This window comes from Desmodus rotundus, chromosome 7, assembly GCF_022682495.2.
Source record: "Desmodus rotundus isolate HL8 chromosome 7, HLdesRot8A.1, whole genome shotgun sequence".
Lineage (NCBI taxonomy): Eukaryota > Metazoa > Chordata > Mammalia > Chiroptera > Phyllostomidae > Desmodus > Desmodus rotundus.
In genome coordinates this window covers 63,122,031-63,148,463 of record NC_071393.1, presented here as the reverse complement: position 1 = coordinate 63,148,463, position 26,433 = coordinate 63,122,031, and the positions used below count along the sequence as shown (strand labels likewise).

Here is a 26,433-nt window from a genome sequence, read left to right as displayed (position 1 = left end):
AAAACCCTAAATTTGTTTTTTGAGGTATTATGGTGCTGAAAATGTTGATGTAAGAACTTCTACACAGACAAAACCAAGGGGGAGGGTGGAAGCAAGAGAGGGAGGTGGGTTTGGATGGGGTGGAGGGGAGAAGTGAGGAGAAAATGCAGACAACTGTAATTGAAAAACAATAAAATAAGTTTTTAAAAAAAAGAACTTCCAAACTTGTGTAAGCAAACTTTTTATAAGCATTTACTTGAGTCTATTTGAGCCAAACAGATGACATGCCTGAGAGCAAGATCTCAAATGCTCCTGTTTTTTGCTATTTTAAATGAAATTATTTTCTTAATTTTGTTTTCAGATTATTCATTGCTATTGAATAGAAATAGAATTTAGTTTTATATGTTAATCTTGTATCCTGCAAGTTTAAGTTTAGTAACCTTGCTGAACTTAATTTAGTTCTGTTTTTAAAATTTTTATTTATTATTTTTAGAGAGAGGAAAAGAGAGGGAGAGAAACATCAATGTGAGAGAGAAACATCGATTGGTTGCCTCTCGTCTGAGCCCCGTCCTGGGACCAAACCTGCAATGCAGGCATGTGCACTGACCAGGAATAGAACCTGTGACCTTTTGCTTTGTGGTAGGACGCCCACAACCACCTGAGCCACACCAGTCAGGGCAAACTTTAGTTCTAATAGTCTTTTTTGTGATTCTCTAAGATTTTCTCTTTACAACATCATGTCATTGGCAAATATAGAGTTTTATATTGTCCTTTCCAGTCTAGGTACATTTTATTTCATTTTCTTGCCTCATTTTCTGGCTAGAACCTCCAGTACAAGGTTGAACAGCAGTGGTGATGGCAGACATCCTTGCCTTGTTCCTGATGTTAGGGGGAAGGCTTTTAGTCTTTCACTGATAAAGATGATGCTAGCTCTGGGTGTTTCATAGATGCCCTTTATTCCATGGATGTTAAAAACAAACACTTATTGTTTTCCATGCACATCATGTTCTATTATGCCTCTAGGATTAGCACTATTTCTTTCTCCTTTATATCCCTGGCAAACTCAAGGTTCAATCCAAATATCTGAGACACTTTCCTTGACTGTCTCCAATAGTGTATATCCTTCCATTCTCAGAGATGCTACAGCACCTTTTACATTTCCCCCCATTTTTCATATAGGACTGTAATGATTTGACTCAGTTTTTTGAGCTCTCACAGGCAAGGACCATAGAAGCCCTTCCTCAAATCTGAGACAGCATCGGACAGTAGTGGATAATCAGAAAGAATCGGTTGTCCGTTGGCCAGGCTAGGTTGACTGAATGAGAGGAATGGGAGTGACCTTCATTGTCTTCATGTAATCTTCTAAGGTTAGAAATGTAGCCAGGCAGCTCAGTTGGTTAGAATGTTGTCCTGATATGACAAAGTTAAGGGTTCAATCCCTGGTCAGGGCATATACAAGAATCAACCAATGAATGCATAAATAAGTAGACCAACAAATTGATGTTTCTCTCTCTCCCCCTCTCTCTCCTTTCCTTTCTCTCTTTATAACCAATCAATTAAAAAAATAAATGTATCCAATATATCCTTGTGATGTTCCCCTCAGTAATCCATTATGACTTTTAATTGTGAATCCAACCAAAAACATTTGTAAAATCTGTTCACATTTCAATCAGTTCAACCTCTCCAAGGAGAGCAGTCATTTGCTTGTTGGCCTGAAAACTCCAAGATCCTGGGGTACCTTCTAAACTTAATATTACAGGGTAAGTAATATATTCTTTCACAGTACTTAGACATAGTTTCTGTCTGGTGTACAGTAAGAAGATGGCAGGCCCTCACTTCTTGAGATTTGGTTACTCTAATTGCTTACCAGTCATGTAAACTTGAATAAGTTACTTCTCCAAACCTCAGTAAAAGCCCCCCAAATAATAATTGTTTTTTCTTTGGGTTAATGATGAGGATCCAATGAGATTGTGCAGTTGGTGAATTTTAGGGCAACTGACAAGATCTTAGTTGTTTTAGTTACACACATTTTACCCTTTCCACCTAGACTGTGGATTGCTTGGGGACAAGGGTCTGTATCCTTCTTGTGCTTCATTAATTCTCTGCAAATGTTCCAATTTTCTTTGTCTTCACTTCTTCTGTCAACGTCAGAGAATCTTGCTCTTTTCCACCTACCCTCCTACAGGAGCTCCTCTAGCATTCTGAGTGTTATTTTCCTTCCCTGTCCTTTTTCGCAGATGATATGCAAAGAGTGGGTTCATTGAAATGCCCCTTTGATACCATTACTCATGGTGTGTATTGGACAGTATCATTAACATATAACTCCTTGCCCTTAAATGGGCTCCTCCAAAAAGTACAAGTGTTTTCTTATGTCCCATCCTGCTGGTTCTCACAAAACACTGGAGACAACAGAGAGTATGATCTCCTGTTTTATCATCAGCTACCCAAAGTTAAAAAGTCAATATCGGAATCAGTTAAAACCCCAGAGACATTGTTCTACAGGACGTGTTATGCACAGTTCATAAGAGCGAAGGAGCTGCAGCACTGAAAGAGCATCCCAAAAGGGTTTGAGTCCTGGTTCTGCCACTGAATTTCACTTATTTTCATTTTCTCCATAGATAAACAAGGGACTGAATGAGAAAGATTATTAGAGTTCTTCAGTAACATGATTATTACTGAGCCCAGTAGCAAGGGCTCAGACATGGAGAGGCAGGAGTGGAAGGAGATAGGAACGCTGGTGCTGTGGAATCTGTGGGCAATGGTCCTCCCCTTCTCTGGGAGAGGCTGGCCTCAAATATTTGACTTTTGACTTTTCTAAGAATCCCTCTCTCCAGGGACCACCCTATGCTCTCCCTTTATCTTTTTTTATTTACTTAGGGGGAGGGAAGGAGAGAGAGAGGGAGACATTGGCGTGTGAGAGAAACATCAGTTAGTTGCCTCTCACACACCCTCAACCAGGGACCTGGCCAGCAACCCAGGCAGGTGCCCTGACAGGGAGTTGAACCAGCAACCCTTGGGATCACAGGCCAGTGCTCAATCCACTGAACCACACCAGGCAGAGTTCCCTTTATCCTTTGAGTTGGGAGTCCTGTATCTGTCTCCTTTGCTCTTGCCTGAGGGCTTCCTGCCTCGAGGTGAAGTCTCACCTCCCTTGGGATGCAGCCTTTTGGTGCTTCAAACCACTGGCATCCCCCTCCTCTTTAATATTCTTAGTATTAGATGGACCTGAAGCTCTTTGAAGGATAGCCTATGCCCTAAATACCCAGAATGGTACTGATCTATAAAACAGGCACTGTTTGCTAAAAGAATGAACAAATATTAACTTTTTGAACATGTATCATGAGTCAGACATTGGAGTTTCAAAGCTGAGTAAGACAGCCCCGGCCAGTGTGGCTCAGTTGGTTGGGCATCATCTGACAAACCTAAGTCTTTGGTTTGATTCCTAGCCAGGGCACATGCCTGAGTTGCAGGTTTGGTCCCCCAGTTGGGGTGCATATGGAAAGCAGCCAATGGATGTTTCTCTTGCATATGGATATTTCTCTCTCTCTCCTCCCTCCCTTCCCATCTCTCTCAAAAACAAACAAACAAACAAAAAAAAGTTGAAGCCCTGGCTGGTGTGGGTCAATGGATTGAGCACCGGCCTGCGAACCAAAGTGTTGCTGGTTTGATTCCCAGTCAGGGCACATGCCTGGGTTGCAGGACAGGTCAGGTCCCCAGTAGGGGGCGTGTAGGAGGCAACTACACAGTGATGTTTCCCTCTCCCTCCCCCCCTTCCCCTCTGTCTAAAAATATATAAATAAAATCTTAAAAAAATAAAACATTATTCTTAAAAAAAAAAGTTGGGTAAGACAAAGTTCCTGCCCTCAAGGAGGTTACCACCTAGTGGAGTAATATAAGAGGCACTTGCATTGTCTTGTTTAATCCTCATAGCAACCCTTGAAGGAAGCTGGAAGTTAAGAGATTTGCCCAAAGTGGTAAAGCTAGGCCAGGCTGGTCTGACCTAGATGCAGAAATCCTAGTCTTCTACTTCTACCACCGATTGCCTAGAGACTCACCCCTCACTTCCAAGGGTAGTGCCCAAAGCTTGGAAGGAGTTGGGAAGGTGGCCACAGTGTGCATCAATGAAGAGCTCCAGTCCTAGATCTAATCATATCCCAGCTCTGTCACTTGTTAGCTTTCTGGCGCTGGGCAAGTTACTGAGTCTCTCAGAGCACGTTTTCTCATCTGTGAAAGAATACTACAGTGGGCATCCATTGTTTATACCTGTACAACATCCAGTCCTATTTCTGCTCAGCACTCAGGTGCTGCTTTCCCATTCCCCAGTTGTCAGCAATATGGTGGAGGGGAGTGGTGTGTTCCTCAAGCTAGCTAGTCACTTGCTCTCTGGAAATGAATCTTCAGTGGGGAGACCCAAAAACTGAATCTCACTGGAGTTCATTCACCAGGTGAAGCCCTGAAAAAATATTACTGGTTCCTATTCCCTCTGGTTCGAGACTTTTTTTTGACTATTTTTGCCTTTCCTAACCTCCTCTCAGCTCCCTACCACATCCCTCTATTTTCCTTTTTGTTTAAGTTTATTAGAGTCAGTCAGTTTTTATTGCTTGCAACAACAACAGAAAAAACTTTAATTGATCCAAACACCTACCTTGCAGTGTTGTAAGGATTAAGTGATTAAATGAATTTTGTAAACTGCTAAGCCCAGTCCCAGAAGCACAGCAAGCAGTCAGTGACAGGGGTAGTTGTCTGGAAGTTAACATGGGGTAGGGGGATGAGGGAGCAGGGCAAGGGGCGGGGCACAGGGATGGGGAGGGAGATTGTTATTAGTTTTGGTTCCACTGAGAAACCTTCCCCACAAGAGGTAGTTAGAAGGACAACAGAAGGGAGGGAAGTCCAGGCTATGGTATGCTCATTTATTCAAAATGTCTTTATTGAAACAGAATGATAGAGCAAGAAAGAATGAGGTCTGGGAGAATGTCTTTGGGCACAGGATGAAGCCCAGACCTAGTGCTTACACTGTGGAGCTCTCTCCCAGTCCCCTGACTCTTGCTAAGGAAGTGAACACAAAGCAGCAGGGAAGAGATAGGGTAGGGACAGCCCTCTGGGCTCTCCTTGTTGGCTGGCGTGAGGTGCCTCTGAGCCTTCTGGGCAGCCTGCCTTCCTCACTCAGTCCTCCCAATCTACTTGCCAGGGCCTTATGTCACCTTTCTGTATGGGCCAGCTCCTGCCAGGGTGCTCAGAGGCCACTCAGAGTGCAGTGTTGGGGGTGGCAAGCAGCGGGACATGGTCACAGCGGTTAGGGGGTGGCTGCCTCAGCAGAGAAGGCCGGCGGCACAGCTCCCCATCCCGGAGCACCTCAGGCAGGAGCTTGCGCTTGGTTTCTGGCAGAAGCATGATACTGAGGATGCAGAGGAGAGCACAGGCCGCCAGCACTACATGCTGCAGGAAGGCTCCATGGCCCATGTGGAGGCGCTGGGCTGGGCCACTCAGTCCTCCAAGTGCCCCCAGTGCCATGATCAGGCCCAGACCTCGGCCCCTGGGAGAGATGGAGTTGGCATTCAGCCTCCAGCTGTGGGCTTCACCCCAACTCTTCTCCAGCAGCATTCCCGCCTTCGTCCCTTAGGCCCTGTCCTTGGCGCGAGACTGGGAGGCCTGGCCCTGCCCCTGGCAGCACCCCTGCTCTCACCGGACAGTGGTAGGGATGACTTCAGCAGCAAGGAGGGTACTGAGGAGGCCAGCAGCTTGGGAAGAGAAGAGACCAAGGACAGAGAAGGTGGTGATGGCGGCCTCATTCAGATCTAGAGGACCAAGAGGGAGGTGTGAATGGAGGCTGGAGATGGTGCTTGGCTTAGCCCTTGGCTTCAGAGGCCCATTGCTCTCTGATCCTGTGGCTCTAGCTAGATGGGCTCTGGGCATTCACTAATTGATTGGTAGAACAGACAGGGTGTGTGGCCAGGGGAAGCACTATGGAGGTCTGGGCAGGGGCTGGTCTTGTCTTAGGAGGCTTGTGCCAGAAGCAGTGCCTGAACCTGTCTGAGGCACCTCTGCCAGGGTTCCTTTGCTGAGCCTGCACTGTGGGAAGGGGAGGGTGCTCACAATCCCAGAGGCCCAGCAGGATCAGGGACGCGATGCCAGTGAGGGTCATCGAGAGAAGCAGGATGCCCCGGCGGCCAAATCGGTCCACGGTGACCCCCAGGAAGACACAGGCTAGGGCCGCTGTGCCGTTGGCCAGCAGGGAACACAGGTAGAATTCCGATGGGCTCCCTCCTCCTCCAACAGGCTGGTAACAGTGGCGAATGGCGTGGGCAATAAAGCTGTGAGAAGGGGTGGAAAAGCAAAGAAAGGTGCCTGCATCCTCACCCACAGCCTTCCACAGCCCTAGCCACCCTCTGTGGGGGTCCTCAGGCCTTCCCCACCCAGCCAGCCCCCATCCCAGCTACTGGCCTGGCCCTGGGCTCAGACACCCAGGCTCACTTGGTGAAGCCCAAGATAAGCAGATTTTTCCAGATGTTGCGGTAGTTGAGGAGGGATGCGAGGGAAAAGGTGGATGTTGCAGGGAGAGGGCAGGTGTTCTCCAGGTCTTCAGAAGAGAGAGAGGGAGGAGCTGTCTATTAGAAGGAGCAGCAGAGAACCCAGGGTCCTCCCACATGAGTGGTGGGGACCCTGGGAGAAGGTGGCACAGCCATAGCCATGAAGAGGGCATCATTACCTGTGCACGTGAGAGATCATCTGTAAGGATACCTGTCTCTTACCCTGCAGGGCCTCCTGGGCCTCCTCTCCCAGCATCTGCCCATGGGGACGGTTCCTCTCAGCCAGGATTCTCAGCACTGACTGGGCCTCCTCAATCTGTCGCTTCACTATCAGCCACCGTGCGGACTCCAGAAACAGACCAGGCCAGCTGAGGACAGGGTTGCAGGGTACACCGGTGAGGCCTCCCATCTCTTGACACAAGGATGGGAAACTGCCCCCTCTGAGTGGCTGGGGCTGGGGCAGGACTGGACGAGGGGCATTGGAAGAGGGGGCTCTCTGGGCTAGAGCTAAGGACTAGAGGGAGAGATGAGTGCAGCCAGATAGCAGGTAAAGGGTGATACTGACCCATAAAACAGGAAGAGGATGCAGGGAGCCGTGATCATTCGCTGCAGAAATCGCCAGTCCTTAGAGACAAGGGCCAGGCCCAGGAACAGGAAGTGCCCCCCCACCCCCACCAACTCCCCTGCCAGAGCCACCCGAAGCCTCTGGGTTGGGTCGCACAGCTCCAGGCCTAGAGATGCAGCAGGAAAGCAGGAACAGGCCGGGGGCGCGGGTGGTACGTGTCAGGGAAGAAGGAGGTGTGGGAAAGAAGAGGAGAGAGGAAGGGAGGAGGACAGAGAGTGAGGTCAGACACTGAGTGGAGGCTGCAGCTGTCACCTCCCACAGACTAACCTCTGAAGGGCAAAGAGTGGAGAGATTGTTCAGTCCTCTCCTCTCCTGCTCAAACCTGGGAGGGCTCAAGGGTCAGAGTCCCTGGTGGGTTCAACATTTCCACTTACAGGCCCTTTCACATCAGACCTTATTTCACCTTTATATCAACCCTTGTTCAAAGTCACACAGCTAGTCAGTTTTCATTTTTTAAATAAGGCTCTATTCCTTGACAGCAGTAGTCTAGGGTAAGGAAGTCCTTAAACATAGTGGAGGGAGGGGGTGTGGAAAGAAACAAGGCCCCCGGATCCTTCAAAGGCTGGGGCAGAAACACAGCTGAGATTCTGGACAGCTGACATTTGGGGCTGAAGAAGGGACTGAGAGGACCCTAGGGGGCAATGGGAATGGCCTAGGATACAGACAGACAGGGGTGAGCCCCATGGGGAGGATTTCTTGGAGGGTGCCACTTACGCATCAGGTAGACACCAAGGTCAACACCAGCAAGCAGAAAGCCCAGGAGGAATCGAAGAGCCATGACACCTGTGGAGGAGCCTGCAGCAGCCCCTCCCACTCCGCAAGGGCCCACCAGCCCCAAGGTCAGCAACACAATCCCACGACGGCCAAACCTGGAAAGTGTGGAGGGCTTCTGGTCACCCAGACTCCCTGGGGGAGGCATTGCTGGGTGGGGTCTAGCTGTCCAGTTCACAGTAGGAGGTATGAAGATGAGGCCTTGCGAACAAGAGTTGGACTGAGGCTAGAGGAGGTGGAAGGGATTGGGACCGTGGGTTAAGTGATGTCTGGCAACTAGGCACTAGGGTATGGCTATGGTTCTGCGAGGATGGGACCAGACTTTTGTGGACGGGGCTATTGGACAGCGCTGATGGCATTTCCCCATGGAAATGAGACCAACCATCAGAGGGGATGGGATGTTGCTTAGGGGACTTGGAACCATTGATCCTTGGTGACACAGGTCAGTTGGGATGGAGCTTATCTCGCTCAGACTGGTCAGAGAAGATAGGGGCATTGATATATGGGGTTGTAGCTACTGATCATTGGCCACTTGTGCACAGAAATAGTATTGGTCAGCGGAGATGGAATTATTGATCTTAGGGGACTGAGTAATTGATTTGGGGGGATGAGGCCATTGTCCCATGGGGTTGGGGCATTGGTCTACTAGTCCATCCTCATCCACAAGGATGGTCAATGGGGATGGGACCACTGGCTAGAAGATGGAGCCATTGACCCATGAGAATTAATCCATGGGGTAGGACTATGGATCAGTGAGGATAATCCCTCACCTTGAAGATTGGACATTTCATCTTTGGGGATAGAGGCATTGACTCATGGGGTGGGGTTCATGTGGACAGGCCAATTGGTCAGTAGGTATGAATCTATTAATCCATGGGGATAATCAGTAAGAGGGGTACCAGGCCAGGGAAAATTAAGACTATTGGTCAGTGATGATCAACAGGGCTTCTGATCCTTGGCCACCATGCTGTGATCTTTGGGGATAAGACCAGTGATCTATGGGGATGAAGCTGGGGATCACTGGTCATTGGGAAAGGGGCCTGATCCCTGAGAGAAAAGCTACTGACAGAGTAGACTGGGGTCTTATTTCCATGGGGATAAGCTTATTGGTTAATGATGCTAAGGCTACTGGATTTAGGAGACTGAATTATTGGTCTTAGGCGATGAGGCTATGGTTCCATTGGAATGATGCTACTGGTCTATGAGAATGAGACCACTAATGCATAAGAATGGGCTATTGACCTATGGGTTTAGGATAATTTGCCTACAAGGATGTGTGACTACTGGGCAGTGAGATTAGGCACTACTTTTAAGGAACTGGATTATTGAATGTTGGGTTGCCTTTGATCCATGGGAGTTAAGCTATTACTCCATTTGAATAGGAATGTAGGTCACTGGAGATGAGTCTAAGAATCCATGGGGATGGTCAATGGAGGTGGAGCACTTGGTCAGTGGTGATGTGTACAGAATCAGAGGAGGTGGAAGTTTTTATCCCTGGGGAGAGCTATTGGTTGGTGGGGAGGAGCTGATCTTAAGATGAGGCCACTGACTCATAGAAATGAGGCTTTTAGTCTGAGAGGATCTGAGAACACTGACGACCCATGAGGATGGGACTTTTCATTTTGGGGGGAGTGGTGCTATTGTGGTCATTGATCCATGGGGGTTGGACTACTGACCCATGAGGGTGGAATCATTTGTTTGTAGAGATGAACTATTGGTTAATGGGAATAGGACTGTTGATAGTTAGGAACTAACATAATGATCTTTAGAGGGGAGGCCATTGAGGTGGAGCTGACAGTCCACATGGATGGGGCTGTTAATGGGAATGAGCCTATTAATCTGCGAAGATGGGGAGGGAGGTGGTTAGTGGTGGTAGGAACAACCAGAGGAGGGGCTAGGACTTCTGATGTGTAGAGATAAGGTTTTTGGTCATTGGGGATGGGGCTATTGTCTTTGGAGATGATGTGGTTGATCAATGGATATGGGGAGTGGGGGTGAAGCATTCCCTTGTGCAGCAGAGGTGTGGAAGGAGTATTTCTTGATGGGAGTGCAGTTGAGACAGGGGTGGGGCTGCACATCATTGAACACAAGAAATCTGGAGAAGGCTGCTGAGTCCAACGACTCCTCTTCCGCCTCTTGCCAACACCAGCTGCCTGGGCTAGCCTCCCTGGCACCTACTTATCTCTGCTTGTCCTGTCTCTGTTAGCCCTCACCTGTCCGCAGGGTAGCCCAGGAACAAGTAGCCGGAGGCAAAGCCCAAGATGAAGAGGATCTGCTCCAGGATCACCTGCCAGCCCAGGTCACACACCAGATCCCACTGGGAACGTCAGAGGGATGGAGTGGGTGTGAGGCCCTGCGCTGGTGGCCCTGATCCCGCCCCCAGACCCGCGGCCTGTCCAGGCGCCTCACCTGGCCAATGGCGTTGGTGGTTAGCACCGGCAGGCCATTATAGTCCCAGTCTTTGAGACAGTGGTTGAAGTCCGGCGGGGTAAAGCCGCTGCACGAGGGGTCAGTACTGGTGGCGACGCGGCTGGCGGCGCTGGCGGCAAGCGCCGCACTGGCGATGCCAGCCCCGCTGGCGTTGGGGGGCTGCTCCCAGCCAGAGGCGTTGGGGGCAAAGTCCCCGTAGTGGCAATGCAGTGGGGGTGCCAGCGTGAAGATAGGGTCCGAGGCCAGGCCCAGAGCCACGAAGAGCACGGGCAGGCAGCAGAGGCCGAGCTGTAGCTGCTGACCCCCGCCCAGCGCCCCTACCTGGGCGAGCAGCGCCTCGAAGCTGAGGGGGCCGGGGGGCACGGCCAGCGACAGGCTGCTGCCCAGCCTGTCGCCGCCCGCGTCGCCCTCCCCATCTCGCTCGCGCTCCCGCTCACCCTGCAGCTGCTCTGTGGGCGCCACATCTCCGAGGGTCCCGACCTGCTGGGGGGCGGGGGGCGGGAGGAGGGTCAGGGAGAAGCAGAAGAAGGGTGAATAGTAGAAAAGCGCAAAGCAAGGGAGGAGGGCGGGCGCGCGCCGGCGCGAGCAAGGCAGTTAGGGGCTGGGGATGAGCGGAGGAAAACGCCAGGCGTTTGGCGCGGGTGCAGGGAGGTGATGGCGTAGGCCTCAGGGCGCGGACACTTACTCCGTTGGGGCTGGGGGTGATCTCTACAGGGCTGTCGATTTTGCTGCCGCCCCCGCCATTGGGCTCGGGCGTCCCGGTGGCCACCCGGGGGGCCAGCTTGCCGACCGCAGGGGCCCTGCCGGGCCTCACCGAGAGGATGCGCTGTCCTACGCTGGCCTAGTGGTGCGCTGGATGCCCCGACACAGACGCCGGAGAGACCCCGTTCGGCAGCTCTGGAGCCGCGGGCGCCTCCTTAGTCTCTGCGAGCTTGTGCCTATTTCCCCTCCCCTTCCTCCAGACTCTCCTCCCCTTCTCACGTCAGCAGAACCAGCGGTCCAGACTCTTTTCTTCGTCAGAGAGAGGAAGGGGGGCCAAGGCTCAGAAGAGGGAGGGGATGGGGCTCTGTCTTGTTCCCTGGGTCTGCGGGCCATTGCGGTAAAAAGGAAAAAAAAGCTGAAGGATAGTAGCTAACCCAGGCAGATGCCAGAGATCCCTTCTTTGCTTCCAATTCTTTCTCATCATCCATCCACCCACCCACCCATCCATCCACCCATTCATCGGTAAAATTTATGAAGCTTCTACTCTGTGGTTGGTCTTGTGCTAGGCTTGGGAGATCACAGAATGGACAAGACAACTTGGAGTAGCTTAGTAGCTTACTGGGGACAGATGAGTGTATTGGCAATGACAGTACATGGAGCTCCGGGATGGGCACCCTACTCAGCCCTGGCTGCACTGCTGTAGGAGACCACTTCTCCAGGTTTCGCTCTGCTTGAATCACCGTTTCGCAACAGTATTTGGCACTGTTGACCATCCCTCCCTCTAAATACTTTCTTCTTTGGCTCCTAAGTCTCACACCCCCCTGTTTTGTTTTGTTTTTTCCTCTTGCTTCTTTTATCTCCACTGCAGGCTCACCCTCCTCTTCCTCATCATCACTCAGTGTCTGATCCTCAGAGGCTTAGTCCTAAGTCTTCCTCTTCTCTTATCTCACACTGTTCTCTGCACCTGGGGATCTCACCCCTGCCCCACGGCTTCACCTTCAATATAAACAATACAAACAACACAAACCTAGTGCCCAGGTTTACGTTTCCAGCTCCTGTTACTGAACCACCTCCCAAAAGTCATGTTTGTGTGCCTAATGCACTAGTAAGCCAAACACTGAGACACTGGTGCTTGGGGACAGAGGTTATTCGATTTGTCCAAATCAAGAGGATAGGAGAGCAAGATCCCTCAAATTCATCTTCCTCAAAAACCCAAAGTAGGGAGTTTCTATGCAGCTAAGGAGTAGGAGATGGGGTGTTTCAGGGATCTGAGGGAGATATTTGTTTATTCAGTCACTGTTGAGTATTAGTTTAACTTCCACCTATCTTCTGAGCCCCAGACCTTTAAAGCCACTTCTTCGGGGTTTTTTTTGTCCTTCCTTCCAAATAGCATATACGCAATAGGTTATTTTTTTTAATTCAAGAATAACTACCATGAATTTTTTTTTTAAAAAAGATGTTACTTATTTATTTTTAGAGAGGGGGGAGGGGAGGGAGAGAAACATTGATGTGAAAGAGAAACACCTATTGGTTGCCTCTTTTTTTTTTGATTCAGCATCAGTATTTTTTAATATATTGATTATGCTATTACAGTTGTCCCATTTCCCGCCCCCCTCACTCCACTCCATCCTGCCCACCCCCTCCCTCCCACATTCCCCCCCTATAGTTCATGTCCATGGGTCATACTTATAAGTTCTTTGGCTTCTACATTTCCTACACTATTCTTACCCTCCCCCTGTCTGTTTTCCACCTATCATCTATGCTACTTATTCTCTGTACCTTTCCCCCCCTCCCCCTCCCACTCCCCTATTGACAACCCTCCATGTGATCTCCATCTCTATGGTTCTGCTCCTGTTCTAGTTGTTTGCCTAGTTTGCTCTTGTTTTTGTTTTAGGCGTGGTCGTTAATAACTGTGAGTTTGCTGTCATTTTTACTGTTCCTATTTTTGATCTTCTTTTTCTTAGGTAACTCCCTTTAACATTGCATATAATAAGGGCTTGGTGATGATGAGCTTCTTTAACTTGACCTTATCTGAGAAGCACTTTATCTTCCCTTCCATTCTAAATGACAGCTTTGCTGGATACAGTAATCTTGGATGTAGGCCCTTGCCTTTCATGACTTGGAATACTTCTTGCCAGCCCCTTCTTGCCTGTAAGGTCTCTTTGGAGAAATCAGCTGACAGTCTTATGGGAAGTCCTTTGTAGGTAACTGTGTCCTTTTCTCTTGCTGCTTCTAAGATTCTCACCTTCTGTTTCATCTTGGCTAATGTAATTATGATGTGCCTTGGTGTGTTCCTCCTTGGGTCCAGCTTCTTTGGGACTCTCTGAGCTTCCTGGACTTCCTGAAAGTCTATTTCCTTTGCCAGACTGGGGAAGTTCTCCTTCATTATTTGTTCAAATAAGTTTTCAATTTTTTGTTCTTCCTCTTCTCCTTCTGGCACCCCTATAATTCGGATGTTGGAACGTTTCAAGATGTCCTGGAGGTTCCTATGCCTCTCCTCATTTTTCTGAATTCTTCTTTCTTCATTCTTTTCTGGTTGGATGTTTCTTTCTTCCTTCTGGTCCACACCGTTGATTTGAGTCCCAGTTTCCTTCGCATCACTATTGGTTCCCTGTACATTTTCCTTTGTTTCTCTTAGCATAGGCTTCATTTTTTCATCTGGTTTTTGAACAAATTCAACCTCTGTGAGCGTCTTGATAACCAGTGTTTTGAACTGTGCATCCGATAGGTTGGCTATCTCTTCCTTGCTTAGTTGTATTTTTTCTGGAGCTTTGAAGTGTTCTGTCATTTGGGCCTTTTTTTTTTTTTGTCTTGTCGCGGCTGTTACTTAAAGGGGCGGAGCCTTAGGTGTTCACCAGGGCAGGGTAACGCTGGTCGCTGTGCTGTGATGCTGTACGTGGGGGAGGGGCCGAGAGGGAGCAATGGCGCCTGCTGTACTCTCCACCGGACTCCAATCTTTCACTCCGCTACCCACAATCAAACCAGGCCCCTCTGGTGCTGCTTCCTGAGTGGGTGGGCTTGTGCACGCCCTAGGCCCCTGTGGGTCTCTCCAATGACCTCTCCTGTGAGGCTGGGAGTCTCTCCTGCTGCTGCCCCAACCCCCACGGGCGTTTTCAATCAGAGGTTTGAGGCTTTATTTCCCCGAGCTGGAGCCCTGGGTTGCACGGTCTGCTTCGCTCCCCGCCGTTTGTCCGGTTTATCTGTGCACGAATGTGGGGCCACAGGGTCTGCTAGTGGTCGGACTGCCTGCCCTGTTCGTCCCACACTCCACCAGTCTCGGTCCCGCCACGGCCATGTGAGTCCTCTCTGCCCCAGCTGCCTGTCTCCGCCCCTCCCACCGGTCTGGATGAATGTTTATTTTTTATTTGCTTGGTGTCGGACTTCCTTGCCGTTCAATTTTCTGTCAGTTCTGGCTGTGCGAGGAGGCGCAGTGTGTCCACCTACGCCGCCATCTTGGTTCTCTAGTGGTTCTAAAGCTACTTCTTTGACCTCTTACTTTGGACGACTCATAGGGTCCTCAAACTCAGCATGTCCAAGACCAAACTCATGCTCTTCCCCCAGTAACCTGGCTGTCTTCGTCAGTGCGTGGCACCCTCATCAACCAATCGCGGCCAGTTATTTAGGTGATAGCCCTTACAGTGCCCTCTTCCTTACCCCCACATCGAGTCCTTTACAATGCCCTGTCCACTTTGCTTCCTATGTAATTCTCTGGTACTCCCCTTCTCCCCATCTCTACCACCCTTAATCAAGCCTGTCACACAGACTGCTTTAGCCTGCTACTTCCTAGCTGGTTCTCTGTGTCCACTTGTTTCAACCTGCTTTCCCCACTTGTTATATACAGTGCGGATAGAGTGATCTTCAAAATGCAGATCTGTTCATGTCCCTTTCCTGCTTCACAACCTTCAATGGCTTCTCCTCACCATTGAGATAGATATTTTAGACAGCTCATACATGGTCCTGCATGCTTGGCCCCATGCTCTCTGCAGCTCCATCTCACATCTCAAACATTTATTGCAGTCACACTGGACTTCTTTCGTTTTTTATCAATGCCACAGGGCCTTTGCACAAGCTTGTCTTTATGCTAGAAGGCTTCTCCTCCCTGAGTGAAGTTCTCACCCTTCAGCTGTCAGCTCAAGCTTATTTGCCTCAGAGAAGCCTTCCATAACCCCTGGGATTGCTTCTCAGTGTGAATTAGACCAGCAGCACCCACATGACCTGGGAGCTTGTTAGAAATGCAGAATCACAAGCCTTTTAGCCAGATCCCCATTAGAGATGCACTTGCCTAGATTTGATACCTAATAGGTACTTTATTCTCTAACCTCAGGCAAGGGTTGCAAAGGAGTGTCCTGTCAGTCTGTCAGGAAAACCATTCTCTCTTCTCTCCACTGAACCACACTTCTAATTTATCTCCTCTGTTCACAAATTTTCCACGTATGGGAAAATCTTCTAATGCGCTTAGCAGCCTCCCACCATTTCCCTTCCCCCAACTCAATTCAGTACCTTTTCAGGGTTTACTTCAGTGCTGTCACTGCCAACATTCCTTGGGATTTATTTGTCTGTTTTTGTGTCTGCCCTGGAATTACCCCTTAACTTTATGTGGTGTTGGGCTGTTTGTATGCATTATCTTCTTAGGGCATCACAAAATTCCTGTGAGACCATTATGATAAACCTATCAAAGCTGAAACCGGGACTCAGATGGACTGACAGGATTTACCACAGACACATAGGTACCTGGTGTTTCTGGGACTTGCACTGAGAATTCTCATTCTAGGCTGATCTCTTAAAATTCTGTCTGGATGATGGAGGATGGCTTCTATTATGGCTTCAACACATAGGTATAAATTTTGGTGACCCCAGAATCTGGAAATGAGTTTTGAGAGTGAAATGAGAAAGGAACCCATAATGGAGGCAAATGCATAGGGGACATCAAGACACTAGGATGTGACTGGTTTGTTTGGGGTGCTTTCAATCCAGTCACTGTGCCAGGGCATCATCCCAGGCAAGCAGGACTGAAGCAGTGAAGCTGTGGCTTGGACTTCACTTGTGGCAAACGGCTGGAGAGATCCCTCATCTGTGCTGTGGCTCACCTGTTTCACCAAAGCCCCAAGCCCTATGGACTTCCAACATACTGCATTCATCAGCCCCTCAGCTTCTCTAAAAGATGGTTTGTCCAGAATGGTGGTCAGCAGAAAGCCTGGGAAGGTGAGGTTAATGGGGGGCTAGACCCTCTTGAGTTAACCTAAGGGAGAGGGCACCCAGGCTGGCCAGCAGCACTCTCTAGCTGACCAGAGCTATCCTGTGGCACAAGGCTGATAGGGTGATCAAGTCAGCACAGCCCTTTAAAAGGCTCATTTGTTCTGCCTCTCCATGTGTGCAACTCTCTAACAGCATCATTTGATGAAGTCTGGAGAAGCTCCTGATCAACCATCAGTATCTTTCTGGAATGCTAGTTGCCACTCCTCTGGGTTCTCTCATCCTTGGGGGTCTCAGCTCAGATGCCACCCCCCAACCAACCTATCTAAAGTCTCCTTCAGTGGCCTCTCCCTTCATCTTGCTAGTCCCTCACATCACCCTATTTATTTCCATTACCAACAACTGTCAAATCTGTGGGAGATCTTTTTTAAAAAATTTACTTATTTTTTAGAGGGGGCGCCCATCAGGGCTTGGGCCTCCCATGAGGGACACCAGGAGTTGGGTCTTTTGTTCACATTTCCTGAGCCTCACCATGGGGCAGAAATTCGGCTTTGGGCTCTTTCCTGTTACTGAGGGAATCCTGATTAGTTTCTTTTCCTCCACTGACTAATATGCTTAAATTTAGTGGGTTGCCACATCTGATCTGAGGTCGCGTTCAACTCACTTTAACTGATTAGCTCATGTCCATTCCACACCCACAATGTACCCTCGGAACTATGGCACATCGTAGGGGCTGAGAACCTGCTGAATGCGGTTAACTTCCCATAACCCTCTAAAGGCATCCTGTCCATAGTGTGTGCCCCCCTAGGTTTGGCTCAGGGGCACAGACCTGCCTTCCCCCACCCCTTACTCCCCCAGCTCCCAAGAAGCAGTCAGGGAACCAGACAGTAGGGTTTATTGAGGTGCATGCCCAGTGCCTGAGGCCCAGCTCTCTGCAATTTCCTGGGGGGAAGAGCCCTCTGGCTTCTCCCAAGGTTCACATTCCAGGCAATCCGTGTCCTGCCCTCAGTCTCACCTAACAGAGGCACTGATGTTCTACAGCCAAGAAAGGGTGGCCCAGCTTTCATCCACCTGATTCTCTGTAGGGCCAAGCTTCCAGAGGTGGGCAGCAGTGCAGTGACCAAGTACCTCTGCCTCAGGCTGAGAGGAGAAAGTCCAGTTCCTCCTTGCCCCAGAGGGCCTAGTACCTGCTCCTGACAAAGCAGGGAATAATATTAAATAAAAATAATTTATACAAAATGGCTCATACAAAAAGCTGTGGGGTAGGGGAAGAGATGCCTCTGTGAGAGACTGAGATGACTGGAAGCGGCAGGAATGGGGAAGTATATCGCTACCTCTCCTAGTCCCTGAAACAGAGCCCTCCAGCCGCTCAAAGACTGGAACGAGGCTCTGGCAGGCAGGGTAAGGTCAGAGCAGGGCCATGGGAGCCTCAGGGGGCCAGGCTGGTGAGCAGGGTGGTGAACTGCAGGGCCTTTCCTGCCAGCTGTGTCACACACTGTGCCATCTTTTGGGCTGCGGAACCAGATGGGTAGCCCAGGGCGGCCCCCTTGACAGCGAGCACAGTAGCCCGCAATTCCTGGCCCAGCGCTGTACCTGCAGCCCCAACCTGTGCTCGGAGAGGGGCAGAGGCTGCCAGCCGGCCCAGGGTGTCCCCAACAAACACCAGGCGGTGAGCAGCCACCACCAACCGCTTGCCATGGGGCACGAAGAGGCGTGGGGGCTGATTGGCCCTGGTGCTGGACATCAGGGCTGCCACAGCTGTCTGCAGTGCCGAGTAGTGGCTCTGGCACTGGCCTGCATAGAAGTGTAGGAGCTGTAGATCTCCGGCTGGCAGAACCAGTGGCTCCCCTGGGGACAGGACCTCCTAAGGGCAAGAGGAGTGGTCAGTGGGAGGGCTCTTCTTAGTGTCACTTCTGCTCTCATGTCCTTTCTCCTCCCCTTTGTTCTTCAGTCCCTCCTTTCTAGTGCAATGCCATTAGCTCTTACCTCTGCCATCAGAAAATTTAGATGCTCATAGTGAGCAGCAGGAAAATGCTTTCAGTTGATGCCAGGTAAATCTGGATTCAAACAACCTCAAACAAGTCTCTGAACTTTTTTGTTTCCTTATCTCTAAACTGGTGAGTCTAGTGCTGCACTTTCCAAAATAAACGTGATTTTAAATTTTCTAGTGACTACCACATTAGGAAAAGAAACTGGTATGTTTTTAAACTCCAAATATAAAAAATGTTAGTCTGCAAAATCTGATGGCATTTTATATCACAGCACATTTCAATCCAGACTAGCCACATTTCGAGTAATTCATAGCCATAACGTGGCTAGTGGCTACCATATTCGATAGTGCCAGACTGAGTACCTGCCTCCTAAGGCTGCAAAGAAGATGAATTGATACAATATACAGAAAAGGCTCAAAACAAAGCATCACACACTGTACATCCTGTATGAATACTTACTATGGCTATGTTAGTGTTGACGCATGAGATGCTTAGTACAGGGTCTGGCCCTTGGTAAATACCTGATAAATGGGAGCTATTGTTATTAAGACCATTTTAGACAGAGTCAAGGAGACAACTTCACTTTCCTGAGGCCCAGAGATACTTACTGGCCACTTCAGAGCCCCTGGCTTCTTAACGGTAGAGCTGGGATTAGGAGCCAGGTTTCTTAGGAGCCCAGGAATTCAGCTGGAAGGAGCCTCAGAAGTCACCTGGCCCAGCTCTGACCCACAGCCCAGAAACTTTCTGCTCCTGACTGCTTGGTTTTCTAGTTCCTCTCCAACACATTCTTTCCCCTCTTTCTGAATTCCTGATATCCTTTCCATTTTCTTAAAAGATTTTTAAATTTATTTCAAGAGAGAGGGGAAGGGAGGGAGAGAGGGAGAGAAACATCAACGTGTGGTTGCCTCTAGCATGCCCCCAAATGGGAACTTGGCCTGCAACCCAGGCATGTGCCCTGGCTGGGAATTGAACTGGCGACCCTTTGGTTTGCAGGCCGGCACTCAATCCACTGACCCACACCAGCCAGGGCTGATATCATTTTCTAAGTTCCAGCTCTTTCCTATTGAATTTTAACTCCTGTCTATTCCAACTGCTGTTTCATTGAACTTTTACCCAGTCCTGATCTAGTTCCCTTGGCAGTTCAGTTAAGAATACTCCTTCTGTGTTCCTGCTCCTCCTTCCCCAGTCCCTCTTCTGTAGCATCATCCCCACAGGATTACCTGCTGTTCTGGTAGGCCCTTCTCCAACAATTCAGGATCCCCAGGGAAGGACTTATCCAGGGGCCTAGATCCTTGAGCTGCATCCATACCCTGCAGGAAAGGATCAGGGTCTCGGTGCAGGGGCGGGGGAACAGGACCGGGTGGCTTTCTTAGTCTACCTGGCCCTCTCCACTTCCCACTCCTTCTGGAGTTCCCTCCTGCCATTAGAGATTGCAGTCCCTGGACTCTAGATCTGGAAGAGCTCTGGTGGCAAGTCATAGGGCTCAGGGACCCCAGACTGGGTTTAGGGGGAGGAATGTGGCACTGGTACAAGCGATATGGCCAAGTACTGGGGTCCCAGACCAGAGGGTGCAGGGCCAGTGGAGGGGAAGGAGGGGAAGGAGGGAAGGGAGGAAGGGAGGCTCTGCACATGGGCCCCAGGCCTCCTCATTCCTCCTTGTGGTTCTCCAGGGGGCATTTTGGGTGGGGCTGGCTGGAGGTGAGCTCACCTTCAGGTGGACATAGTCATACTCCTCGGCCATCCGGATGCCCTCATACTCATTGTGGTGTTCTGCCGAATCATCCTCCACCTCCTGGCCCTCTGAATCCCCCTCAACCTTAGAGCCCCCATAGCCAGACAGGCGGGGAGGGGGTGGAGGCAGAGGCCTGTCCTGGATGCTGCCCTTTCTGCCTGGAGCAGGAGAGGGAGCCACGGAAGGACTGGGGGACTCAAGGACAGGCAGGGCAGGCAGAGGGCGGCGGGACAGGCTCTCAGCAGAGGGCAACCGGGGCCTGTGAGAGGGTGGAGGGCTTCTGGCCAGAAGCAGGGCCAAGGTGTCCGTGTCACTGGAAGCTGAGGCTCTCAGGGGCTCTGGAGAAGAGGGTGTCTCTGGCCCCAGCAGAGGCACATCGTAGATGTCTTCGTCAGTGGCCCCACCTTCCCCATTTGTCAGCAGTTCCTCTGGTGCTTCATACAGATTGAGCAGGGCTGATGCCCGTTTCAGGTTGGAGGGGGCAGCATAGAGAGGGGACCCTGGCTCTCGACCCTCCTCCCACTCCAGATCTGGCTCCAGCTCTGACGGTGGCTTTGGGGCCAGAGGCACATCATAGGGAGCTTCATCCTCTCCAGGGGGTTGCGAAGTGACCCGGGCCAGAGGGCGGGAAAAAGAAGCAGGGGAGTCATATGGGCCGCTGGAGGGAACTCGGAGGGCAGAGGGGGGCACATCGTAGACCTGGAGAGGGAGTGGCTAGTTACCATCAGGTTTAGCACTGGGTTCTGTCCAGAGCTATCTGTTCCCTGTACAACGTATGCAGAGACCTCTAGCCCTCACCTCCAAGGCATCTCCAGGGGCAGCCAGTTGGGTCCCACTGCCTCTGGGGACCTTGTAGATGGGGTCAGGGGAGGGCAGGCAGGGTCCAGCTGGAGATCTTGAGGTCAGACAGGGCCGAGCTGGGGGTGGCACCACATAAACCTGAGGGAGCAAGACATGGGGGTCAAGAGAGGGGACCAGGGAATCAGACAATGTGTACCTCCGATGAGTAGACACCTTCCAACCCCCTCCCTGTCCCAAAGGGAAGTGGAACCCAGAAAGGGTTGGCAGACAGGCTTTCTACAGTAGAGCCCTGAAGAGCTGTGGTCTTAGGGCTCTCCCTGCCCAGCCTCAATGCAGGCACCGGCAGAAAGGGAAGGGGCTCTCCTGGCTGGGGGTTGGGAAGGCTCCAGCTCTCACCTCCTGGTCCTCATTGCTGTACTCTGGGGCTGGATATGGTGAGCCAGGCACCTGGGAGAGGCTGGGCTTGGGTGCCGGGCCTTCAGGAAGGAGCTTCACTCTGTTGGCGGGCACAATGCCCTGCTGGCCATGCAGGGAGCAGAGGCACCAGCCGTCCAGCCCACCAGCACCCTCCCTCTGCAGTACCCGTAAGACGTCCCCTCGGCGGAAGGACAGCTCCTGGGGGGACTCAGCAGTGTTGTCATAGAGTGCCCGGGCCAGCAGGGCCTGGTGGGTGAGGTGGGAGTGGGAAGAGGGGTCTTCACACACGTATTCGGTCATAGCACCTTCTGCTCAAAACACATTAGAGCTCCCCATCTCCCTCAAGCTAAAAATTTGACCTCAGTTCTTCCTGATCAGACCTTGTCTCCCACTTCATTCCCTGCACTCTCCCTCTTCTTTTCTATTCCTTGAACTAGACAAGCTCTTTCCCAACTCAGGACCTTTGGGAAAGAGGAAACAAAGCCCTACCTGGAATCAGTCCTCAATAAACATACATTAAATGAATTTCTTCCAAAGCCTCGTGTACACAAGGAAGTCCTGCTAAGCTCTCCCACAGAATCTCCTTTACCTTCCTTGTTGCCTGGTCAGTATCCCCCACAAGCAAAAGGTTAGATGAAGCAGCTGTAGAGACCCCTCACTCAGAGGGACTGGTAGACACCCAGCCCAGGCAGTGCCTTGGCATATAAGAAAACAGAAACCCAAGCAATTATTTTGTTCTCAGTCTGAGCAAACGAGGTTCTTAGAAGAAACTGAGGTTACCATGGAGAAAAGTGTATAGACTTGTGTGTGCGCATCACCCTGTTTCCACTCCTGTCTCGTAGGGACATCTAAGCTTTTTCCTTGGAGAACAACAGGCTTATGGAGTAAGTCACAGATAGCAAGGGCAAATTATGTACCCAGACACTGTGCAAGTCTTTGAACCAATCTTCTCATTTAATCCTCACAGCAGCCTTAGGAGGGAAGAGCCATCCTTATTCCCACTTGGAAAGGAAACTGGAGCAGAAAGGTTAGGACTATTTCCTGTGACATACAGCTGGTACAGCTGGGAAGTATGATTTGAAGCTTAGGCTCTTTGATTCCAAAGTCTGTACTCTCACTCTTCTACTGCCTCTCCACAAGCACAAACCTTAAGGATCTACCTCTCTTCTTATATTAGTAACAGTGGTTAAGTCAAGGAAGTCCATGACTCAAACATTACTCCAACACACATGAAATCTTCATCATACACAATTTCCCTTTGCCAGTCACCTTTCACAGGGCTCTGATTCCTTGGTAGAATCTAGCTCTAACCACTCACAGTACTGAAATATATCCCACTTCAGTTATGTTCGCTAGGTGACTGTTAGCCAGGCAGTGGTGGCTTACACAGTGATGGTGGAGAGGAGGTAGAAAGGCATTACTGAGCAAGTAATCCTTTTGGACTAGTTCAGTAAAAAGTCTCAAACTAAAGATCTCTGGCAGGCTGTATCTGGTCACCAGGCCATGGGGAAAAGGATGCCTTGCTTAGCCAATATGAGTGCATGTTTCTCTTGGCTGGTGTTTCCCTCAGCTGGAGAGGCTGTCCGTCCCTTCATGGCTGGGTGATTTCGACAATTTCAACTGACTTCTCCTCTTGCCCAATTCCAAACTCATCAAACTGTTTTATTATACTGCCTTCTAACTGATATTCTCCCACAGAAAGAAAACACACTAACCAGATGACATAAATTCCTGGTTAACATGGCACTTTTCTTTCTAATTATAAATTATAAATCAGTATTTTGGATCTAACCAAGGCTTTAAGAGTACAGTTTGGAGGCAGACAGAACCTGGGTTTGAGTCCTGGCTCTCTCCTTTTCTAACTGAGTGACTTTGGGCATGTTGTCAAACTTTTCTGAGCCTCGCCCTGACTGGTGTGGCTCAGCTGGTCAGTGTCATTCGTAAAGCAAAAAACCTGCCAATTTGATTCCTGGTCAGGGCACATGCCTGGGTTGGGGGCCAGGTCCCTGGCTGGGGCTGTGTGAGAGGCAACCAATCGATGTTTCTCTCTCTCTCTGGAATGAATGAATGAATGAATGAATGAATAAATAAATAAATAAAAACCTTTCTGAGCTCCAGTTTCCTCTGTAGAATTCCACGTCTGACTATCCATTTTTTGATAATGAGTACTATCCTCATAGATACATTATGAAGATTGGATGAGATAATGCATTGAGCAATCAGGACAAAGCTTAGGGCTAGTAAATGCTCAATAAATATTAGCTGTTTTTAGAATCCTGAGTTTGATTAGCATAAATACCCCCACTTCTGGGTAAAAAGAAAATCTACCTCCTGGGACTACATGGCTGACCAGCCAACACCTGAGCCAGCATCTTTATGTCAGAAGACATCCCTTATTTTCAGGGCCTCCCCTCTCCCAGCTCTGAGCACCGAGATGGTTTTTCTCGCTATCATGCAGATGGAGGAACTAAGAGCAGTTTGGTCTGAGGAGTGAAAATTGAACTCTTCCTACAGGGGTATGGGAGGATGTCAGGAGCTATACTTGTCTTTTCAGCCTCCTTATCAGAGTAACCATTCAGAGGGGGCAAGAAAGCAGGTGGCAGCTTTGCTTTCACTGGGAATTCTAGGGCCTAGGGAAGGGTGGAAAGGGGACAGAGATGTTTGGAATTCAAACAAGGAGTGCAAGACAGAAAGCAGAGGTGGGGCTGCGGAGAGCTCCTCCCAGTGTTAGGTTTGAATTCTGTCCAATGGGGCCAAAACTCCGGGCCTTCAATTGCAGGAACCCAGGCCAGAGTTGCCGATAGACTGATTGATGATGGGTGTGGTCACGCCTGCTCTACACCCTCCTCAGGGAAGAGGCTGACTTGTGAGGGAGGGGCTGCCTTAATGGGGGGGGGCAGTAGGCCACACACAATCTGGGACTCCTCCTCCCACTGTCCCATCATGCAAGCTGTCTTCCCCCTTTGTCCCCAAAGTGGCCAGAGGCTAGCTGACATCACCTCCCTCCTATTTTCTCTTTCTCCCTGCCTGACCTCCCTCTTTGCTCCATTTCCTCCCTTTCCTTCATTCCTCCGCTAGAGAAGGGTTTTCTTGGGCCCTCCTGCCTCTCCTGTTTTCCTGCAGCCACCTCCATTCTTTCAGCCCCCTCCCAACCTTTTACTTGCCTCCCAATCACAAGCCCCTGCCAGCCACCAGTGGCCATCTGCCCCCGCCAATAAATGAGCAGATAGGGCGAGACTTGCCCCCTCCCCTCTATCTAGGACAGCCTTTAGAAAGAAAAAGGAGAAACCCAGACCCAGAAGGAGCTAGGGAAGAGGCGAGAAATTGGAAAACAAAAGTGAGAGGAGAGGGACACAGCCTGCTGGAGAAGGGACGCAGGAGAGAGACAAAGAAAAGGCAGAAATAAAAGTGACAGGAGTGCAGGGCAGCTGTGGAGGTCTCTGCCCAGCAGCCTCCTCTCCCGTGTGGACTCACCGACGTGGCTATGGCCATGGCCTTGGCCTCCCGCGCGGCCTGCTCCAGGCCAGGATCGGTTCCGCTGACTTCAGCAGCGGCTGCCCAGCACCATGTAGGCGGCTCCCGGCTTTGGCGCCTGAGTCGTGGCCTCCGCAGAGGTTGGAGGAGGAGAAAGAAAACCCACAAAAATCTCCAAATGGGAGGCAACTTGGCCTGGCAGGAGGAGGAGCAGCGGGGCGGGCTGGGGCGTCGCTGCGGGACTTAATCCAAGGGTGCACTCTCTGTACTGTCCCCGCGGCCTCCCGGGGGCCGCCGGGTTGGCTAGGCCCCCGGAGCTGCCTGCCCTAGGTCGTGGAGGCACCCCAGGTCCGCAAGGTCCGGCTCCCTTCCACGGCCGAGGCAGGCGAGGAGGGAGCTGAGGTGCTCGACGCCTGTCCAGGCCACTCACGACAGCCCCGAGGGCTGGGAGAAGCCGCCGGGGCGGTTGGGCTGGACGAGCAAGTTTAGAAACCAACTCAACCCCACCCGGGGTCTGAGAGCAGGGCTCCTAGGGCTGCGGTCAGGGCACCAGGGGCAATGCAGCGGCCGCGCTGCGGGGGAGAACGGGAAAGCTAGAACCGAACCCTATGTCCCTCTTCAAACTCGCCCAACTTGGCGAAAGGAGGCCAGGCTGACGGCAAAGGCCTGCACAAGCGTGGCCGGGAGGATGCGTTGCCTGAGTGGCTGTTTTCGGCCTAGGCACGCGCACCCCCGGCGGCGAGACGGTTCGCACTCACACACAGTCGATCTCAGCACGCCCGGAGTCTCGGGGCGCCGCGATAGCAGGCGGCACGGCTCAAATGGACGGGACGGCCTTTCCAAAGCCAAAGAGGGGCTCACCCGGGCCCACTCGCCCTCCTTCGCCACTCGGCAGCAGAGTGCGGGGCCACCTGCGCCAGCTCCCACCCGCGGCTCACTGCCCTCGCCTCCGGCTCGCCGTCCCGCTCACGCGCACCCTGGACAGGTCCTCTCGGCTCCCCCAGAGTTCGGAGAAGCTCCCAGGTGTCTCTGGGAACGGAGTAAAAGGCCACGAAGTAAAAGGAGCAAAGAGAAGGCGAAGGAGGGGCAGGGACCAGGGGCCTTGAGGTGGGGTGGACACTAAGAGGGATGGGAAGGCTCTGGGGGTCGCGCGTGGCCTTTAGGCTCACCCCGGCTCTCGGCTCCCCTTCCCACCCCTTCCCGGGCTCCGGGCTCCCTCTCAGTGCAGTTCTTTTCTCCTCCCCTTGGGCCCTCTCGGCTCCGGCGCCGGGCTCGGTCCGGTGGATTGAGAAAAAGGAGGGAGGGGAAGGGAAGGGGAGGAGGAGAAAGGAGGACGCCCCTTGCAAAGGCGGGTGTTGGGTTTCAGCTCTGGACCCTCCGGCCAAATGGCACGCCCCCTCCCGGCCCCTCTCGCCGGGGTTTTCTTTCTCTAGACGTCGCGGCCGCCCCCGGGTGGTCTGGTCCGCTCACGCCCGGGAGCTTGCCTCTCCCTGCCACGGCCCCTGGTCTCCCCCGCCAGTCCCGCGCCTCTCTCTGCCTCCCTTTCATTAGCCCTACATCTGTCTTTCCCGTTGGAGGGAGCGCACTCCTTCCGCCCTTTTGGTGTTTTCCGTAGAGCCTCTCTTCTCCCTTGGCGTTGCCTTTGCAGGGATGACAGGGTTAACGGCCCTTCCTTCGAGGGACAAGCTGGAGTCTGGGTCTGGACAGGGATCTTGGCCCTGGCGACTGAACGTAAAGCGTGAGTGTCTGGTCCCAGAGCTTCAGCCGGGCGAGTTGTGCTGCTTCTTACGC

General features: G+C 51.3%; 2 protein-coding genes across 8 annotated transcripts; both read right to left on the bottom strand.

Moving 5' to 3' along the window:
• Window positions 1–4,884: 4,884 nt before the first annotated feature.
• Window positions 4,885–11,272, bottom strand: SLC22A17 (solute carrier family 22 member 17). 2 transcript variants are annotated; one of them, XM_024556264.4, is made up of 10 exons: window positions 11,018–11,272; window positions 10,312–10,815; window positions 10,116–10,219; window positions 7,846–8,000; window positions 7,072–7,237; window positions 6,729–6,874; window positions 6,451–6,556; window positions 6,073–6,290; window positions 5,663–5,774; window positions 4,885–5,512 (listed from the first exon to the last, which is right to left on the bottom strand). In XM_024556264.4, exons 4-10 carry the CDS (start codon window positions 7,907–7,909, stop codon window positions 5,224–5,226), a joined length of 1,101 nt encoding a protein of 366 aa, XP_024412032.3. In that variant the 5' UTR covers window positions 7,910–8,000; window positions 10,116–10,219; window positions 10,312–10,815; window positions 11,018–11,272; the 3' UTR covers window positions 4,885–5,223. The 2 variants fall into 2 exon arrangements, 1 of the variants encoding a protein (XP_024412032.3); XR_011651432.1 differs by lacking the exon at window positions 6,451–6,556 and having other exon boundaries at window positions 11,018–11,162.
• A 5,834-nt stretch (window positions 11,273–17,106) lies between these two features.
• On the bottom strand, window positions 17,107–26,369 carry EFS (embryonal Fyn-associated substrate). Of its 6 annotated transcripts, none has more exons than XM_045192172.2 (7): window positions 26,200–26,366; window positions 24,643–24,772; window positions 21,148–21,414; window positions 20,749–20,889; window positions 19,927–20,649; window positions 19,439–19,528; window positions 17,107–18,091 (listed from the first exon to the last, which is right to left on the bottom strand). In XM_045192172.2, coding segments are annotated over exons 1-7 (1,788 nt in total). In that variant the 5' UTR covers window positions 26,202–26,366; the 3' UTR covers window positions 17,107–17,656. The 6 variants fall into 6 exon arrangements, with proteins under 6 accessions (XP_045048107.1, XP_024412549.1, XP_045048113.1 ...); XM_024556781.3 differs by lacking the exon at window positions 26,200–26,366 and adding an exon at window positions 25,812–26,175 and having other exon boundaries at window positions 24,643–25,671; XM_045192178.2 differs by lacking the exon at window positions 19,439–19,528 and having other exon boundaries at window positions 26,200–26,368.
• Window positions 26,370–26,433: the final 64 nt, after the last annotated feature.

What these genes read in the sequence shown, in the direction of transcription:
- EFS (XM_045192172.2), bottom strand. An exon ending in CCATGGCCATAGCCACGTCG is followed by an intron (nt 21,415 to 24,642) that starts GTGAGTCCACAC and finishes CTCACCCACCAG; the next exon opens with GCCCTGCTGGCCCGGGCACT. An exon ending in AGGGCCTACCAGAACAGCAG is followed by an intron (nt 18,092 to 19,438) that starts GTAATCCTGTGG and finishes TCTTGCCCTTAG; the next exon opens with GAGGTCCTGTCCCCAGGGGA.
- SLC22A17 (XM_024556264.4), bottom strand. Translation starts at nt 7,909, where the DNA reads ATGGCTCTTCGATTCCTCCTGGGCTTTCTGCTTGCTGGTGTTGACCTT. An exon ending in ATCCTCTTCCTGTTTTATGG is followed by an intron (nt 6,875 to 7,071) that starts GTCAGTATCACC and finishes CCCTGTCCTCAG; the next exon opens with CTGGCCTGGTCTGTTTCTGG. An exon ending in GGCCCAGGAGGCCCTGCAGG is followed by an intron (nt 6,557 to 6,728) that starts GTAAGAGACAGG and finishes TCTCTTCTGAAG; the next exon opens with ACCTGGAGAACACCTGCCCT.